The 16,581-nt window shown below is 52.3% G+C and overlaps 6 protein-coding genes across 6 annotated transcripts; 3 read left to right on the top strand and 3 right to left on the bottom strand.

Moving 5' to 3' along the window:
• Window positions 1–2,667: 2,667 nt before the first annotated feature.
• Window positions 2,668–3,938, bottom strand: BO95DRAFT_442424 (Tim17/Tim22/Tim23/Pmp24 family protein). Its single transcript, XM_025586421.1, has 4 exons — window positions 3,708–3,938; window positions 3,508–3,627; window positions 3,228–3,422; window positions 2,668–3,147 (listed from the first exon to the last, which is right to left on the bottom strand). Exons 1-4 carry the CDS (start codon window positions 3,889–3,891, stop codon window positions 3,068–3,070), a joined length of 579 nt encoding a protein of 192 aa, XP_025442564.1. The 5' UTR covers window positions 3,892–3,938; the 3' UTR covers window positions 2,668–3,067.
• A 198-nt stretch (window positions 3,939–4,136) lies between these two features.
• BO95DRAFT_442422 (ubiquitin-specific protease UBP2) lies at window positions 4,137–9,342 on the top strand. Its single transcript, XM_025586420.1, has 11 exons — window positions 4,137–4,498; window positions 4,574–5,304; window positions 5,358–5,565; window positions 5,617–5,662; window positions 5,714–6,114; window positions 6,173–6,261; window positions 6,318–6,855; window positions 6,911–7,511; window positions 7,566–7,986; window positions 8,044–8,290; window positions 8,364–9,342. The coding sequence occupies exons 1-11, from the start codon at window positions 4,477–4,479 to the stop codon at window positions 8,894–8,896; spliced, it is 3,837 nt and encodes a 1,278-aa protein (XP_025442563.1). The 5' UTR covers window positions 4,137–4,476; the 3' UTR covers window positions 8,897–9,342.
• A 638-nt stretch (window positions 9,343–9,980) lies between these two features.
• Window positions 9,981–11,815, top strand: BO95DRAFT_514151 (3-oxoacid CoA-transferase; the record flags this gene model as incomplete). Its single annotated transcript, XM_025591658.1, has 3 exons — window positions 9,981–10,043; window positions 10,108–11,290; window positions 11,350–11,815. 3 exons carry the CDS (start codon window positions 9,981–9,983, stop codon window positions 11,661–11,663), a joined length of 1,560 nt encoding a protein of 519 aa, XP_025442562.1. The 3' UTR covers window positions 11,664–11,815.
• Window positions 11,816–11,821: 6 nt separating this feature from the next.
• BO95DRAFT_442420 (ubiquinol-cytochrome c reductase complex assembly factor 2) lies at window positions 11,822–12,943 on the bottom strand. Its single transcript, XM_025586419.1, has 2 exons — window positions 12,794–12,943; window positions 11,822–12,670 (listed from the first exon to the last, which is right to left on the bottom strand). The coding sequence occupies exons 1-2, from the start codon at window positions 12,809–12,811 to the stop codon at window positions 12,278–12,280; spliced, it is 411 nt and encodes a 136-aa protein (XP_025442561.1). The 5' UTR covers window positions 12,812–12,943; the 3' UTR covers window positions 11,822–12,277.
• A 306-nt stretch (window positions 12,944–13,249) lies between these two features.
• On the bottom strand, window positions 13,250–14,440 carry BO95DRAFT_442419 (uncharacterized protein). The gene has a single exon (XM_025586418.1). The coding sequence runs from the start codon at window positions 13,939–13,941 to the stop codon at window positions 13,324–13,326; it is 618 nt and encodes a 205-aa protein (XP_025442560.1). The 5' UTR covers window positions 13,942–14,440; the 3' UTR covers window positions 13,250–13,323.
• A 225-nt stretch (window positions 14,441–14,665) lies between these two features.
• BO95DRAFT_442417 (metal homeostatis BSD2 family protein) lies at window positions 14,666–16,450 on the top strand. Its single transcript, XM_025586417.1, has 3 exons — window positions 14,666–14,803; window positions 14,934–15,458; window positions 15,527–16,450. Exons 1-3 carry the CDS (start codon window positions 14,780–14,782, stop codon window positions 16,106–16,108), a joined length of 1,131 nt encoding a protein of 376 aa, XP_025442559.1. The 5' UTR covers window positions 14,666–14,779; the 3' UTR covers window positions 16,109–16,450.
• The last annotated feature ends 131 nt before the right edge of the window (window positions 16,451–16,581 follow it).

The following is a 16,581-nucleotide window of genomic DNA, read 5'->3' as shown; positions in this document are numbered from 1 at the left end:
AATATACCTATGCAGCAGTTACCGTACTACTATGTATACACCTGTACTCCGTAGTCTCAATGGGTCTGGGCAACATGCACTCTGGTCCGTTCCCCTTTTCCATTGGGTTTATAAATATAGTCTCATAATCCAGACTCTCCAAAGATAAATTAAAATCTATAGAGATTCACCAATCTCAAACTGGAATACAATAGAACATAGAACATAGCCTACCCAAAGGATGATCATCATCCCACGGTCAGATTCGGTACAAACAGTAAGTAGCACACTGCATGTAGGTACTAGGTACAGTTAGTAGGCCCATCATCATTCTCATGACTATGGCGCCACCCAATAATAATCATGGAAAGAGAAAATGGAAAGCCCACAATCCTTGCCGCTGATGCTATTTGTTGCTGCTACTATGGAGTATGGTTGTTCAGGTTGTGGTTGCTGCCTGCCCTCACTGCCCGAAGCATGATCTAAGTCTTTTACAGTACATGAATCTCATGCATGGAACGTGGCTGGTGCCATGCATCACTAAGCATCACCCTTACCTTACGTAAGTCAGATTGTGGCTAGGGAGTTGGTCCCCACAGCTCTCGTTTTGCCTTCTCGGGCAGTGGCCGGGGCGGGGGGGTTTGTCCGTCCAGCCAATCTACGGATAGTTTGATACTGCGTCTGCGCAATACTCCCTTATGCCTTTGATGGGAACACCCCTTTTCCAATCCTCTTCCTCCCTTCCCCCCCACCCCCTCTCCCTCTCTTGTTGCCGAACAGGTGGCAATTCTAATCAAACTCAGATGCACACAGGAGAAAAGGAGACTCCCGGGCGGATCTTCGGGAATGGATCCCTCTACACTCTCAGCTTCTTTTCTGGTCTTTCCCATTCGGGTATCGGCGAGGCAGCATTCCCAAGAATCCTATCGATCCTCGACGTCATGCACGGTTCATCCACTCCATGTCGATCCGGATGGATGCACCACTACGAGGTACACGGATGTGAACCACTGACACAGTATGTGAGGTCGAACCACCGATCCTGAGGTCAATCTCTTGCTGTTTCTCTCATCGATCGCGAAGCATCCAGCCCAATTCCACATACCAAAGGTCTGATGGCTCGCTGCTCGCTTCTCGCTTCTGCAACAACACTCCACATGACACCTTTTTCTCTCTGCAATGCACGCACCCTTGACGTAGCCCTGTCATCCACTTACCTTCCCTACGGAATGAAACCAGTTAGCGCACGAACATCAGTTCCTCTTTCCTTGTATTTTGAGAAGACATCTACAATTGCAATGACTTCACATGCACATCCGAAGGCGAGTCGATTCGCCGTCCTGGTTGATCTCGAGGAACAGAAGTACCGGTACTGTTGACGACTCAGGAGGGGAGGAGGAAGAGGGGTCATCCCCGACGATGTGATATCATAAGTTCCCCTGCATAGATTATCATGCATCCCTTGACTCTGTGTCAATACGGAGTAGACAGCTGGGCGACCCATCAGCCTGGGTGAGCGTTTCATCCGGTGAACCTCGGAGAACGGCTGGTTCCCCTTGCCTTTCTAGAAGCCCGAGAAGAAGGGAGGGATGGAGGGTTGCACATTTCGCGGTGCTTATGCGACCTGAGTGCGAAGTTGCCAATCTGCAGGCCTAATGTGAGGTAGCCTGATGGGAAGGCGAAGTTTGCCTACCAAGGCGAAATACTTCTGCCTGGACATGTATAGCAGCGGAGATGATACTAAGGTGCAAGTGAAGCCTATCCGAACGCACTTGATCAGATACAGAGCATTTGCGAACATACAAAACCACCCTCCCCTTCGGATTTAGCAATATTGCTCTCACGAAACGAGGTTCAGGTAGAGTGAGGTACTCAGTAGTCAACTCATCTGATCTAAGACACTAATCCCCGATCTAATGCTTGTTGCAGATGCCCGCAATTATGCGGAGAATAATCCCCGCTCGCCTCCCACTGTCCTGCTCCTGCTCCTGCCACTGCCACTGCCACTGCCACTGCCCTCCACTTCCTGCACCACATTCGTTAATGGATATAATAAGCTGGTCTTGGGGTCCGGGGACCTGGTTTGTCTATCCATTCACCCTGATGAGTACTATTTCACAGTTGCTCTTCGCACGTCTCAGCTGGTGGCGACCGGACAGGCCACCTCAGGACTTTTGCCAGGGTGATGTAGCGCTCAGAAGCGAGTGGAGTTGACCTCTGTGGAGTCTTCATCTTCTGCTCCAGCTTTGATTCTTCCGTCCTCAATAGGAATAGGTAGCAATTCAGTACTACTAAGTTAGGTAGGTACGAACACCGTTAGCGTATAGTTCACGCCAAGCCCATATGTAAATGCACTCGAGAAAAGCACTCTGCGGCATCGCGATTATGAGCAATGTCAGAGCAGAAAGGGCGCTTGAATATATTTTGTCTTTTGAGTGTCCTTGACTTACGATATATGCATGAAGCACATGTATCATCTCTGTAGTAGTACTAGTTGGATGGTACCTACCTTACCTGTAGAGTCTTGTAAGAGACTCTCTGCTGCTTTGATAAGCTGACCGTGTGATTGGCCGGCACCCCTCCAGTGGTAATTTAAGAAATGCGGAGGTAGACCTGATTCCATGCAATGCTTCGGTATGGCAATAATGCCTGCAATTTCGAGACAGACTTCCTAGTGATCGAGTAGCTAGCAATTGAACCATTCAAAGGTATAAAAACGACGACCAATGGGTTGAAATTCGAAGCAGGGGCTATTGTTCTCTGCATCGCTGGAGATATCGCGCGGCATGCCGAACCTCTGGCTCTTGCATGTATCATTTACTTCACTTGTTCCGTGACGACCTTCCATATCTTCAATGCAAGCCTCATACGTAGATATAATCCGCATTATGCGATTACTTGCGCTGAAATACCCGCTCTCCCAGCAAAGTTCAAAACACGAGTAAGAAAAAAGGGGCATTCGTGGGGACGTGCCAAATCTGCTAGCTGAACGGCATCTGGGTAACGCAATAATTTTACACAAAAGAATATATCGGAAATGGGGGAGAGGGAAGACTGCGCGAAGAGGAAAAATTCAATGAAACCATTTCTATGATGCAGGAACCTCGATACCGTATGCCTCCTTGATTCTCTCCCGCCGTCTCTCAGCATATCCAGGGCCGTAGATACCTGTTCAGATACAGCGTTAGCTTTTGGCGGCGTTCTGCATCAAGTGTCCGGTGATGCCGTTCATCATTTGGGAGACCTACCTCGTCCCTCACCCAGCTGAGCAAGAGTCTCCTCCCCGGAGGTTCTGTATGCCGTTCTGATCCGCTCCCGACGCTCGAACTCGTCGACGTTGGGATCCCGCTTCTTACCGAAGAACGAACCACCGGTGTATTCGAAAGCGCCGAGGGTGACGGCCAGGCCAACACCATAGCCCAGGACTGCGGGGAAAGTGCGGACTATTCGCGACTCGTCAGCGGTAAATCCAATTGGGGGAGAGGGGCATGGGATTGACAGCAATCAAAGCAATTGTGCAGCACTGACCTTTAAGTCCCAGAATAGCACCGGAGAAGAAACCTCCCAGCGCGACGTTGTAGTGGTCTTCCTTTTGACGAAGGTTGGCGGAAGCGGTCTTCACGAACTCGTAGGTACCTCCCATCGCGGCTAGACATGCGTTGTCAGTAACGGAGTGACAATTGATCCGGATCATGCTCCAATGGCCAGTTGCAATGGGATATTCGTACCGAAAATGCCGATCGTGCCGCCAGTCCTCGTGAACACACCCCATGGTCCGACGTTCTTTCTAGTCAGGGTGTTCTGGACGGCGGAGGCGAAAAGACCCACTCCACCAGTGAGCATGGTGGTTTTCAAGGTGGCCTGGAGCGCATCCTTGGGGTGGTAATCGTGTTCGTCGGAGTGAGGGGCCATGGTGGCGGTGGGATATGAGGTGGGTGTATGATGGGCTGTGGCAGCTGGGCTTCAAGTGTCGTCGCCGGACGGGCGTGAATGAATTTGGAGACGTCAGAGTTTCTGCCATGTGACACCGCCTATCGCCGGGTTTCCTTGAGGAGCTTCCCATTGAGGGCAATCTGGTAGTAGATTTCCACGCCGGCTGTCGGTCGCTTGTTCTTCTAGAGTACTGACATATTTCAGTAATTCCTCTCTATCTCTCTCTCTCGTTCTAGTGGTTTAGATGATTCATCTTGAACTTGTCGGAAATCTGTTGTGCTTGAAGAAGGACAAGATACGACCCATCAAGCTTGCCGCCAGGCCGAGTGCGGGCCGCTCACCATTCCCCGCCGTTGCTACCACTGTCTGGAGTGCCTCGTGCCTCGTACTATATTTGCACGAATTTATTTCATATTTTCTGCCGTTGTGCGGGTGGTTCATACATCTCATCACATCCCAAACCCAAGTACTCTCTAGATGACTGAATGGGAGTTCTTTTCTTAGAGCTTTGCCGTTGCCTGCCACAACCCCTCGCGCTGCAGTAAGCTCCCCAAGAGCGTATCCATGTCATCCACGCAGAGGTCAGGTACGTACATTCCCTCAGACCGGACGCGCCCACACAATTTTAAAGTGTATGTGCGGCTAACACTTTGCTCTACAGGCAGGACTGCTCCCAGTCTCGTACGAGCTCTTTGCGACTACGATCCTGTCCACCCCCCAGCTTCAGGCCGTAACCTCCTCTCCCAAGCTCCACCCGTCTTTCCTGATTACTACACTGGGCCACCGGAGTACGTCTCTCCTGCCGCATGCCCTCATAACTATGTGATCAAGTCGAAGCAAACCCTTGTGCCAGAGCCGGAGAGGAGGAGTAGCGCCAACCCTCCTAGAGTATCTGCTATATGCCGCAAGTGCCGATACCATCTGCAACTCGTCGTGCACTCCACGCCTACAATCGGCCAACATAGCCAAAATTCGCCAAACCATTTGCATCACCTGGTATATAAGTCGACGGGGCAAGATGTGACACCGAAGGGACAGACTGTAGAGACGTATGAGTTCGAATGCTCCTACCTCACGTGTCCTACCGTGGTGTCGGTTCGACTGGTCTCCCCTGTACTCTCGCAAGAATTGGTACAGCTATTGACGGATCCTCAGCTCATTCAGCAGCGAGCAGAGGAGGCCTTTGCAGCAGAACCAGAACGTCTGGAAGGCCTCGGCGTGCCACAGCCGATCACTATTCTCGAGACCCTCGGCGCATACCTTAATAATTCTTTGAATGCAGCCGACAAGGGCAAATCGATCTCGGCCAACAACAAGAGATTTATAACTTGCTTTGGTCTCGATGGTGTGCCTTGCAAAGGTTTGCTGGAATTCCTGGGATTCACTGTCAAGGTTCGTACATTGCGTCTGGCCCTACTCGACCACCATGCCTGACTATCGTCTAGAATGAAGGATTCTGGGAACCCCCGCGGACCAGTCCATGGACGGAACATCCATACCGGGACCAGCTCAAGATTTTCCTCGACGATGTCTTGCACGAACTCACCGCACTGATAGAGCAGCGACCTGTGATGGAAAGAAAAGGTCATCAGGTGGAGAACCAAAGCGATCCAGCCATATTTGACTTGCTTCGTGCGTTGGATGCGGCTGACTGTAAGTAAAGTCCGCATCTGCTGGATGACTTCCGACTAATCATCATGCCAGACCCTAATGCAAGCCGGTCGAAAGAATTCCAACTTGCTCCTGCACCGTGCGTTCACGCCGTATCTCACTTCACTAGCACTTGCTAACAGGACTATAGCTATTATGAGGATCTGGGCACTGTCGACGATATGTCCTCCGCTACAATCATTGAAGCTTTCCACCGGCAGGTTGCAGTCGACCCCGCACGGTCGCCTTTATACCTGAAATGCCTCAAAGAGATCGGACAGCTAAGGGGCGGTGACGATGCCGCTGTAATCGAACAAGCGGTCATTAAAGCATACGCCGAAGGCCGATTCACCGAGGACGATGTTGCCGATGCTTATAAATACTTCGGTCTGGCTCATGACAACCCTCGGCTCACGGAAGATAGTATCATTGGGACGTTCAACGCGTACCTGAGCTCCACAACCTCGGCTCAGGAAGCAGAGTCTCGCAGACAGATGCGCATAATAGGCGAGAGCAGACGTAGTGACCGCATCAAATCCGTGGCGGATGATAGTAAGATTTTAAGAGCGCGATCCAGGCGCTTTTTGATCGCGGCTAACTCATATGCTAGGCGTATCGACTGTGGAACAGGCCCAGGACTATTTAGGTGTCACCAGTGGAACTGCCGACGACTTCATAGTCTCCTTGTTCACTGCCAAGGTCGGTCCCCGTTGATTGTGGCCTCAGCGTTTCACGGGCTAATGTGTTTCATGTAGGTTGAGGATGCTCCGTCAAACAGAGATCTTGCGCGGCGAGCTCTTGAGCTTATTGCCGAGGCGCGGAAGTCCGATGCTTTGAAGCACTTTCTCAAGACTGGTGAGATGACGGCCAGTGAGATGGATATTGGGGATGCGTATCGTCTCTTGCGCATTGACAATCGCACTGTCGACGATGATTTGATCGAAGCAGCGTATACGTGCTGTGTGGTAGAAGACCCGAGCAAGGTGGAAATGTACAACCAGGCCTTGCAGATCATTGGGAAGCATAAAAACAGCAGCTTTCTGTCGAACAAGGCCACTGGAATGGGCACTGGCTCGGACCGTAACTTGTCAGAGTGGCCGGTCGGGCTGCAGAACATTGGCAACACCTGCTACCTGAACAGCTTGTTACAGTTCTACTTCTCTGTTCGTGGGTATCGCGACTTGATCCTGCACTTCGAGGATTTCAGCATGGACCTAAGCGATGAGAACCTGAGCCGAAAGAAGGTAGGATCTCGCAAAGTTTCACGGAAGGAGGTCGAGCGCTCTCAGCAATGTAAGTGCTTCTCGTTCTCTTGATATAAACCAAAGGCTTACCTCAGATGACACAGTCGTGAAAGAGTTGCGGACCTTGTTTTCGGAAATGATCACGTCTCCGTTTCCTTACGTCACACCAAGTCAAGAGCTCGCGCGGTTGACTCTCATTGGAACATCGAATGAAGAAGCCATTCGTCGCCGCTCTACTATTTCGACTTACAGGCCCGCAGCAGCCCTGGGCGAACTCGAGGGAATGCCCATTTTGGGCCCTCTTGGACCTCCGCAGCCCACGCAGGAAGAACAGGCCTCCAACACAGCCGCCACTGATGTTCCACCTGAACAAACGACTGCAAAAGAGACGCAGCAACCTCATAATGACGACAAGGAAAATGAACCTCCTGTTGACACCAAGATGGAGGACGGACAGAAAGTGACCCCGGAGCCCTCGAGCGGTCTTGTTCCTGCAGAGCAACCCGTGATAGCTAGCCAACCACCACCAGTACCCCCACGACCTACCCCGGTCATCGATCCCCAGAGACTACTACAAGAAGAATTGGAGATTGGAGCCCAGCAGGATGTGACGGAAGTAATCAATAATGTGCTGTTCCAAAGCCAATGCGCGATCCGACCTGTTGCACACTCTTCCGATGGCGAACAGATTGACCAAGTGAAGGAGTAAGTAAAATAAGTGCAGACTAAGATTCCCTCGCTAATAGCTCCTTCCTCCAGCTTGTTCTATGGGAAAACTATATATTATCTCAAGTCCGAGCAGGGCGTTCGTCCGATGGAAGAATGGTGGTGCGACATCAAAGTCGATGTGGCATCAGGTCCACGCAACATCTATGCAGCGCTTGACGGAGCGTTCGATGTGCAGAAAGTCAATGTTGACAATACCATCGCCGAGCGATTTGGAACTATTAGCAAGCTACCCCCAGTGCTCCAAATCCAGGTCCAGCGCGTCCAGTTTGACCCCCAAACGAAACGCTCCTTCAAGTCAACCCATCATCTCGGATTGGAGGAAACCATATACCTAGACCGTTACATGGATACTAAGTCGCCTGAAATCATGGCAAAACGGCAGCAAAGTTGGGAATGGAAAGCCGCACTGAAGAGTCTCGAAGCTCGGCAGTCAGAATTGTTACACGGTACCGTACGTTTACTGTTGCCTCCCTCCTCAATTGAGAAAACATACTGAACACTCTCGTAGGAAGATGGCAAGGTTGATGCAGCGGGGTTGCTCGACGAAGCCAGCAGGATTCTTACCGATCTCGAGAGTATTGCAGAAGAGACAAATTTCGTCGAGGATGCGGGGCCGTCGGCCAATGTAGAGGCTATGAATCCCGCAGATCGTCTCGAGGACGCAGACTCCGCCGACCACTTGTTTGATGTGGATACCAGAAAGCTTTGCGCGGAGGTCGATCGGCTCTCTCAACTAGCCTGTGCTGAGTTGACGCGTAAGTGCTTCCTCCTTCTCTTTGCCATGCCGTCTTTATCACATTATCCGCGGTGTCTCTGACTCCCCAATAGATGTCCAGGACGAGATCAAGAAGACTCGAGCCATGATAGCCGACCAGTTTATTGAACACAAAGATGAGGCATACAGGTTGTACGCCGTGTTCATTCATCAGGGCTCTGTTGAGTTCGGGCATTACTACATCTATATCTTCGACTTTGATCGCGATGTGTGGCGCAAGTACAATGACCAGGAGGTGAGCGAGGTGCATAATGTGGATGAAATCTTCCGAGACCAGGGCCAGTACAACCCTCCCACGCCGTACTTCCTCGTCTATGTCAACGACCGGATGAAGCATGATCTCGTCAATCCCGTGCGCAGAGAATTACTCGAGGTGGCGCCAGAGAATGGCTTTACTGCCATGGGAGAAGTCACGAATAAGGTGCCATCGACCGAAGATGTGGATATGAACCCGCCGTCATATGATACGATTTGGACCGACCAAAGCATATCAGGTACGGGCGCCGACCACCCCATGAAGGAGGAGAAGGATTCCATCGAAGCAGGTTACAGCACTCATCCTGACTTACGTGACGTGGCGTGGTAGACTCCGGGGATCCAGCGCCAGGGCGACAATCCACGCCTAATCCCTTGAAGCGCAAGGGTTCAGATGATACGATGGGCGGAAGGGTTGAAGGGCGTTTTGAGTAACGCGAAGGACACGCTTGTCAATATGGATTGCATTGTGTTTTTTTCCCTTCGTGGTGCAAAGTGAGGAACCGTCTTGCCAGAGCTAGACAGTTTGATTTTATCAGTGGGCGGATGGGTGCTTCCGTCTGCTGCAATGTTTGTTATTCTGCGTGGCACTTTCGATGACATAGTGAAATGCTGCCATGCAGAGGGTGTTTGTTTTGTGTTCGGTACGATATTCTTTGCACATGCATCTGGTGAATTATTATGTATGCTTTACTGTAAATAGTTAGTGCGGTTCAGCGTCACGACTGGTTGATGATGGGGACGATGTATACAAACAACACACATGGACACACATGGACACACTTGAAGAAAATCAGAAGACTTCGATCCTGCTTAGTCAGGGGGGCCGATCCGATGGGGGCCGCGGCTTGGGATCGGACCCGACTCCAACCCTGCTTGTTATTGATTCAACTATGGAGTAGACAATGAAGACAAAATTGTTTAGAGTCAAATTGCAAATGCAGTACTCGCTTTGACTCTAAGGACTCGTTGTACCTAGTTTTATCTAGGACACACCAAATTGGTCAAGTGAAAGGCAGTTGTTGGCCAGACTCCGGCTCCAAACTCTCCCGTGCGGATTGCGCAGACCAGCCAACTAACTAACCGTGGGACTATTCCATGCGGGGGAAGGGTTGGCATTTCTCAATCCGGGGAAGACGGCAGCAACGGGCAGCGGGCAGCGGGCAGCGGCTGTCTTTCCGCATCTCCCCGCCTGAAGCCGTTCGCTGCTTTTCTTGACCCGATAAAAGGCGAAGATTCTCCGCTTCTCAACCTCAATTCTCTTCTCTCGTATACCTTTCTTACGTCCTGTTTGACACTCTGATTTTGCTACCTCCTCTCCGTAGGTGACTGCGAGTCAGGTTATCCATCGATTACTACAGAGAGTGTATCCCCTCACGGCGTTCCCCGTTCCCACTTCCCCTCATACTGCCATTATGCCTTCTCAACTAGCTACGGGCTTGCGCTTTGCGCGGAGGCTCGGTACCGACCCCAGCAAGGTAGGTTCTCAGCTTCTTATGTTTGACTCCCCACCATTCACTAAGAATGTTGGTACTCGTCTAGCACCAGCGATTTCTTGCTCGTGCGTTCTCACACAGCATCCGTCGGCCAGAGATCAATAAGGTAGTCTCTTCTGCCGATCTTGCGGTCAAGGATTTGAAGCCCAACTCAACCGTATTGGCCGGAGGCTTCGGTCTCTGTGGTGTACCGGACACTCTGATCAACGCGGTGCGGGAAAACCCGACCATCAGCGGCCTGACCGTCGTCAGCAACAACGCCGGAGTCGACGGATCAGGACTGGGCCTTCTCCTCCAGTCCAAGCAGATCAAAAAGATGATTTCCAGTTACGTTGGGGAGAACAAGACCTTCGAGCGCATGTACCTGACAGGCGAGATTGAGCTGGAATTGACCCCACAAGGCACCTTGGCCGAGCGGTGTCGGGCCGGTGGAGCCGGGATTCCGGCGTTCTACACCCCGGCGGCCTGCGGCACCGTTGTGCAGACAGGAGAGCTTCCTCTGAAGCACAACGCCGACGGCACCGTGGCCCTGTACAGCCATCCGCGGGACGTCAAGGTCTTCGACAAGAAGAGCTATGTGATGGAGGAGGCGATCAAGGGCGACTACGCCTTCGTCAAGGCGTGGAAGGCCGACAAGCTGGGCAACTGTCAGTTCCGCTATGCGGCGGCCAACTTCAACGGCGCCATGGGCCGCAATGCCAAGACGACGATCGTCGAAGCGGAGCACATCGTCGAGGTGGGCGAGATCGAGCCCGCGGCGATCCATCTGCCCGGGATCTACGTCAAGCGTGTGGTCCAGAGCACCACGCCCAAGAACATCGAGAAGTTCACCTTCGCCAAGGAGGAAGGTGCGGAGGAGACCGCCGCGCTGGGGAAGGGCGAGACGGCCGCGAAGCGCGAGCGCATTGTCCGGCGCGCGGCTAAGGAGTTCAAGAACGGCATGTACGCGAACCTGGGGATCGGGATGCCGATGCTGGCTCCGAACTTCGTGGATCCCTCGGTTGAGGTCATGCTGCAGTCCGAGAACGGTATTTTGGGATTGGGCCCCTACCCTAAGAAGGGACAGGAGGACCCGGATCTGATTAATGCTGGTAAGGAGACGGTGACGCTGTTGCCTGGCGCGGCGTGCTTTGGTAGCGATGAGTCCTTCGGCATGATCCGGTCAGGTCGTATCGACTTGACGATATTGGGCGCAATGCAAGTCAGCGCAAGGGGTGATCTGGCTAACTGTAAGTGATTTCGATATATCTGAAGATGTAGATGACGAAGCTAATCACTTCGGGTTCAGGGATGCTTCCAGGCAAGATCAAGGGCTTCGGTGGGGCCATGGACCTCGTCTCGAATCCCTCTGCGACAAAGGTGGTCGTGACCATGGAGCACACCGATAAGAAGGGAAACCCTAAGATTGTCAAGCAGTGCGAGTTCCCCTTGACTGGGAAAACTTGTGTCAGCCGCATTATCACGGAGCTGTGCGTATTTGATGTCGACTTCACTGACGGGTTAACGCTGGTCGAGCTGGCGGATGGAGTCACTGTGGAGGAGGTGCGCAGCAAGACCGAGGCGCCCTTCAAGGTTGCTGACGATGTGAAGCCCATGCTGTGATTTGTTTCTATTGCACCTTTTCTTCGCAGCTGGATTGACAGGGTTGGATATAATGTGTGAAATTGCCTGACAGGTTCAGGTCGGAAGATATGGATTGTACTGTACATAGATGAATAAGATTACGGAATATCGCAATTGCATTATGATTTAAGTTCCATCACTTTTGATTGCTGCGCATCATTAAAGGTCCACATATATATACAAGTTTTGTTGCGCCATAAGCCATAAAAGTACAGTACAGTACAGTAGTTTTTCATCCCCGATTCCCATCCCCTTATTTCGAGTTTTCGAGTTTTCGAACTTCTCTAAAATCGAACTCCAGTTTCTCCAGGATCGATAAAAGCCCGACGCAAGCAAGCATATTCCATCCAACCCAACCCAACCCAACCCATCTACCAAATGCTCCCCCATGTTATTACAACCCCAGAAAGCAAGAGTAAAGTGCCGTGTGCCGTGCGTAATGCCCAAGGCCTTTTCGCCATAATCGCCCCAGCCCCCAGACTACCTCTACCCATCCATCCATACCGGCTCTCTCCCCCCTTGTACCCTATCATACAGCAACCCACTGGAAAAAACATAAACCCCCACAGGGTAAGAAAGGGAATAGGTGAAGTCTACTTCAACCGCAACATCCCCACGACCTTCTTCCGCAACCGGCCCAGCCAATCCCGGTCCGGCGCCTCGTCGAACTCCCGGATCACGTTCTCGTAGTGCTGCGGGTTACTGGCCGGGTGGCGCAGGCGCGGCGGCAGCGGGTACCGCCGGGCGTACTTGTCGTTGAGGAGGGAGGTGAGGGCGTCGAGGTTGGCCTCGGAGAGACCCGGTTTTTGGGCTGTTCGGGCGGAGGAAGATGAGGAAGAGGAGGAGGAGGGCGACGGCGGCGATTGCGGCTGCGGCTGCGGCTGCGGGAGCCGGGATTGCAGATAGGCGTGGATGGAGACGGAGGCCGGGCGGACTTTGTCTTTGGGCCAGTGGGTGAGGAGGTGGGTTATGCGGGCTGTGGTTGACTTTTAGAGGGTGTTAGTTGGGCTTTTGAGAGGCGGAGAATGGGATTGGGGTTGGGGTTGGGGTTGGGGTTGGGGTTGGTATTGGGATTGGGGGGAGACAGGGTGGATGGTGGATTGACGTACTGGTGTTTTGGTGGCCATTGTTTCTGTGTAGGGTTGCCCTTGGGCCAGTGGCTAAGTGGTTGAGGGTAGGACTGGTGGTTGTGAATTGGTGGGGTTGGTGTAGAGATGGTGGAGGTTTTGGATGGCAGTCAATTAATTTGCGGGATGAGGTTCTGGGTGGGTTTGGTTGGATCGCGATATGCAACTTTTGTTGCGGAGCTGCATGTGCTTATGCTCGTTAGTCAGGGATTAGTAAGCTACTTACATATATTCACCAATCTTCTACGAATTTGGGATGATATATGTGTCTGAGTTGGTTGGGAGATAGTTTTCTTTGGGGGATGTTAGATCTTCTTTCTTTCATACTCATTATCAAAGTTTCGGAGCTGATGCTGGTGCAAGTGTTTCCACCATAGTCTGCGTCCGCTCTTGAACAATGCAGCAATTAGGGTAATCTATTCCGAATATGGCAATGTGATTGGACTACCTTGTTGTAAGTACAGGAATCAAAGCATGGCAATCAGAAAGTATATGCATTCCACAGCCCCCAATTAACTCTCAGAGACAGCACTTCTGATCTTCTCCTGGAAGTCCGGAATAACCTCATCGTCGTCAATCTTCAACCCCCTCATCACCCCCGCCAACATCGCATAGATCCCCGTCATGACCAACACCTCCACCACTTCGTCCACGTCCAAGTGCTGCAGAGCTTCCTTCACCGTGTCCGACTCGTTGGTAGCTCCCTTCAACTGCTCATCTACTAGCCGCAAGATCGCCCGCTCCCGCTCACTCCACGGGCCTTTCCCCTCGACCACGTCCTGCGCCGAGCACCCCATGGCCTCGGCCTTCTCCGGGGGAAAGCCGAACGCCTCGGCCACGGGAACGTTGACATCCCACACATACTTCGCATCGAGAGCGCGGGACACTCGAAGCACCACTACCTGCCAGTCAAAGAGCGAGAGCTTCCGCTGCTTGCCGTCGAAACATGCCCCCAGCAGGCCGCTGATGTGGGGGAAGAGGCCTTGGGAGTGAGCGAGGATGAGGAGGATGTTGCGCCGGAAGGGGAGGACTTTAAGGCGCTCCTGGATGACTGAGGGTGCAGTGTCGGGATCCACGTAGGGGATGAGGCAGGTTTTGCGGTGGGGGTCGCTGTTCGGTTCTGAGGCCATGGTGCTTGGGCTGTTGGATCGAGTAGATTGCGGGGTGCTCTCTGGTGTTTGTGGAGCGAACAAAGTCCCGAGAATGTCCAGATTGTGATTCCTGGATAAAGATAAGATTGTATGATGAGATCCTTTAAACGGTCGAGTGAGGCTCGTATCTTCATGTCTTGGAGACCATGGATCTTAAGTAGTTCTACCGTCGACTGGGCGGACATGTTTCGGGAAGCCATATTTCATCATAGTTGATGCTGTGGGAAGTGCAGGCAAGATATCGACTGTCGAGAAATTGAGGTCAATAACAGGGTAACCTCGCATGGAGGCGAGCCATATTTGTCAGTCGGGGGCCATAAATGTCTGTGTGTAGTGGATGCAATTTGTCGACAACTAGGTAAACGCGCCGGCGTCGTACAATTGACCTTCTTTTCCTATTCAGTACACACCTCATGTAGGTATAAGAATAAAAATATACACATTGTCATCATTCATTCCTGCATATGGTCGTTCACAGCATACTCATGATCATAGCAGCAATGCCGAGGAAGTATGTTGTGCAACCAACTCATGCTTACTGATTGGCTTCTGCCTAAGGCCCCCACAGCCTTGCGCCACCCACCCAGCGGTGCCTGAGTGCCTTACGCCCGTCTCCTCGTCATCCCCGATCATCTCCTTCCATTCCACTCCTCGCCATCCCATCTTCTCACCCCCTCCACATCCCCTTTGGGTTGCTCTCTCCCTTTCCTCCCGTCTTCTTTGTCGATCTCTCTATCTTGTCCGGGGTGTTCGTTTTGACTGTGTTCGATTCTTTCCTTTCCCTTCCGATCCGGTTGCTCCGCTCGCTCCGCTCATTATGAGCTCGCAGCGTTATCAAAGGGTATGCAACTCAAATAAAACTTTCCCACCCCTGGGCCTCGATCAGAAGTGGTAGCATTCTTTCTGTGCTCGTTGGGTGTGGTGTGTTTGGTACCATTTCAGATAAACTGACGCGATGGGATCAAATGCAGGTTAACGCCCACGATGAAGACGACCACCTTCAATCTCAATCGTCCATCCCTCTCCGAACCAGCCCGACCCCGAACTCCCCTCCCCCTTCCTTTCGTTCTCGCTCATCCTCTTTCTCTTCCCGACGCCTTCTGCCCAACGATGACCCTCGCCGACACGATGCCGACCAGACCCTAGCCGATGCCTTCGGGGACGGCAGCGACTCAGAACCCGACGACGAGCCTGATGACCGTCAGCGGCTAATGCGGGCCCAGCCAGAACCCTGGGCCATGGCGGACAATCACAGCAGTGCGGCAGCAGCGAATACCGCAGCGGCATCCTCGTCTGGAGGAGCGGGCGCCAGCCCTGAGGCGTCCTCAGGGGAGACTCGCGGTACCGGAGGCATCCAGCGACGACCAACCATCTTGCCGTCCTTCAGCACCCCCAGCTCTGGAGCAAGCCGGGTGGTTACTTCAGCGAACGACGGTGTGTTCGCCAATCTGGCAGCCAAGCCCGAGCGTGGGGAGAAGAACGAGGATTTACCACCGGTATGTGATTTGTAATCCGCGCGCTGGGTTGCCACGGGAGGATATGTGTACTGACTATCTCTGATTAGTCCTACGAAGAAGCGGCAGCTGACGCCACCCCGCCATACTGGGAGACGACGATTTTGGCCCCTGGTATCTCTTCGGACGAGGTTTTCGTGGACGGGCTGCCGGTCGGCTCGATCTTCTCGTTCGTTTGGAATGCTATGATCTCCATGTCTTTCCAGCTGGTCGGCTTCCTCTTGACATATCTACTCCATACCACACATGCAGCCAAAAACGGTAGCCGGGCGGGTCTCGGTCTGACTTTGGTGCAATACGGCTTCTACATGAAAGGCGGCAATGAGTCAAAAGGGTCGGACGAGGGCGGCGCCGACTATGTCACGCCTCCCGATCCAAACAGCCACAGTTTTGACCCTACTAATGTTGATGGCAGCACAGGAGGTGACGGAGGCGGTGGAGGCATGTCCGGCATCACCACGAGCGAATGGATTTCCTATGTGTTGATGATTGTCGGGTGGTTTATCCTGATTCGAGCCATTAGCGACTTCTTGCGAGCGCGACGTCACGAGCAGCTTGTGCTGCAGAGCCCTGAACGTGGGCTTAATGTGCCAATCATTGCGACCGGCGAGCGATCGGAGACGGTTGTTTAAGCCTGTCTTGGATTATATGGTCTTGGAGATGGATCACAGGCATATACATTTGGGAAGGAGCATTGGCGTTCATGCGGCGACTGTCATTTTGTTTCATTTTTCTTTCTTTATTTCTCTCTCTCTCTCCAGACTGTCTGTCTGTCATTCCCTCGACAGTCTTATGACTTGACCTTGGATGGTTTTATCTACCTAGAGTGGTTTGATGGACGAATGGGGAATGATTAATGGGATTCGGGACTGGAGGACTGTAGGTTCAAGGGCCTTTTTTTTGTTTTCTTTCTTTCTTATGAAGATATATTGTTAGCGAGATACCAATCACTCATCTGCCATCATCTCAATGGATGATCATTGTGTTGACTGTGTCGTAAGTTGTGAATTATTGTAGGTTTTTCTGTATTGTTGCCCGTCAACTGGACAAATGGATGAAGGGGGGCTGCCAGGCAACCAAACAACCCGCCGAGTCCAAGCTCGTG

The sequence above is a fragment of the Aspergillus brunneoviolaceus genome, assembly GCF_003184695.1.
Source record: "Aspergillus brunneoviolaceus CBS 621.78 unplaced genomic scaffold BO95scaffold_31, whole genome shotgun sequence".
Lineage (NCBI taxonomy): Eukaryota > Fungi > Ascomycota > Eurotiomycetes > Eurotiales > Aspergillaceae > Aspergillus > Aspergillus brunneoviolaceus.
Note: the sequence above shows the minus strand (reverse complement) of the source record. Positions and strands in the feature narration are given on the sequence as shown.

What these genes read in the sequence shown, in the direction of transcription:
- BO95DRAFT_442424 (XM_025586421.1), bottom strand. Translation starts at nt 3,891, where the DNA reads ATGGCCCCTCACTCCGACGAACACGATTACCACCCCAAGGATGCGCTC. An exon ending in TGCTATTCTGGGACTTAAAG is followed by an intron (nt 3,423 to 3,507) that starts GTCAGTGCTGCA and finishes AGTCGCGAATAG; the next exon opens with TCCGCACTTTCCCCGCAGTC. An exon ending in TCAGCTGGGTGAGGGACGAG is followed by an intron (nt 3,148 to 3,227) that starts GTAGGTCTCCCA and finishes GTATCTGAACAG; the next exon opens with GTATCTACGGCCCTGGATAT.
- BO95DRAFT_442422 (XM_025586420.1), top strand. Translation starts at nt 4,477, where the DNA reads ATGTCATCCACGCAGAGGTCAG. An exon ending in GGTCGAGCGCTCTCAGCAAT is followed by an intron (nt 6,856 to 6,910) that starts GTAAGTGCTTCT and finishes CAGATGACACAG; the next exon opens with TCGTGAAAGAGTTGCGGACC. An exon ending in AGCCTGTGCTGAGTTGACGC is followed by an intron (nt 8,291 to 8,363) that starts GTAAGTGCTTCC and finishes ACTCCCCAATAG; the next exon opens with ATGTCCAGGACGAGATCAAG.
- BO95DRAFT_442419 (XM_025586418.1), bottom strand. Translation starts at nt 13,941, where the DNA reads ATGGCCTCAGAACCGAACAGCGACCCCCACCGCAAAACCTGCCTCATC.
- BO95DRAFT_442417 (XM_025586417.1), top strand. Translation starts at nt 14,780, where the DNA reads ATGAGCTCGCAGCGTTATCAAAGG. An exon ending in GCTCGCAGCGTTATCAAAGG is followed by an intron (nt 14,804 to 14,933) that starts GTATGCAACTCA and finishes GATCAAATGCAG; the next exon opens with GTTAACGCCCACGATGAAGA. An exon ending in AGAACGAGGATTTACCACCG is followed by an intron (nt 15,459 to 15,526) that starts GTATGTGATTTG and finishes ATCTCTGATTAG; the next exon opens with TCCTACGAAGAAGCGGCAGC.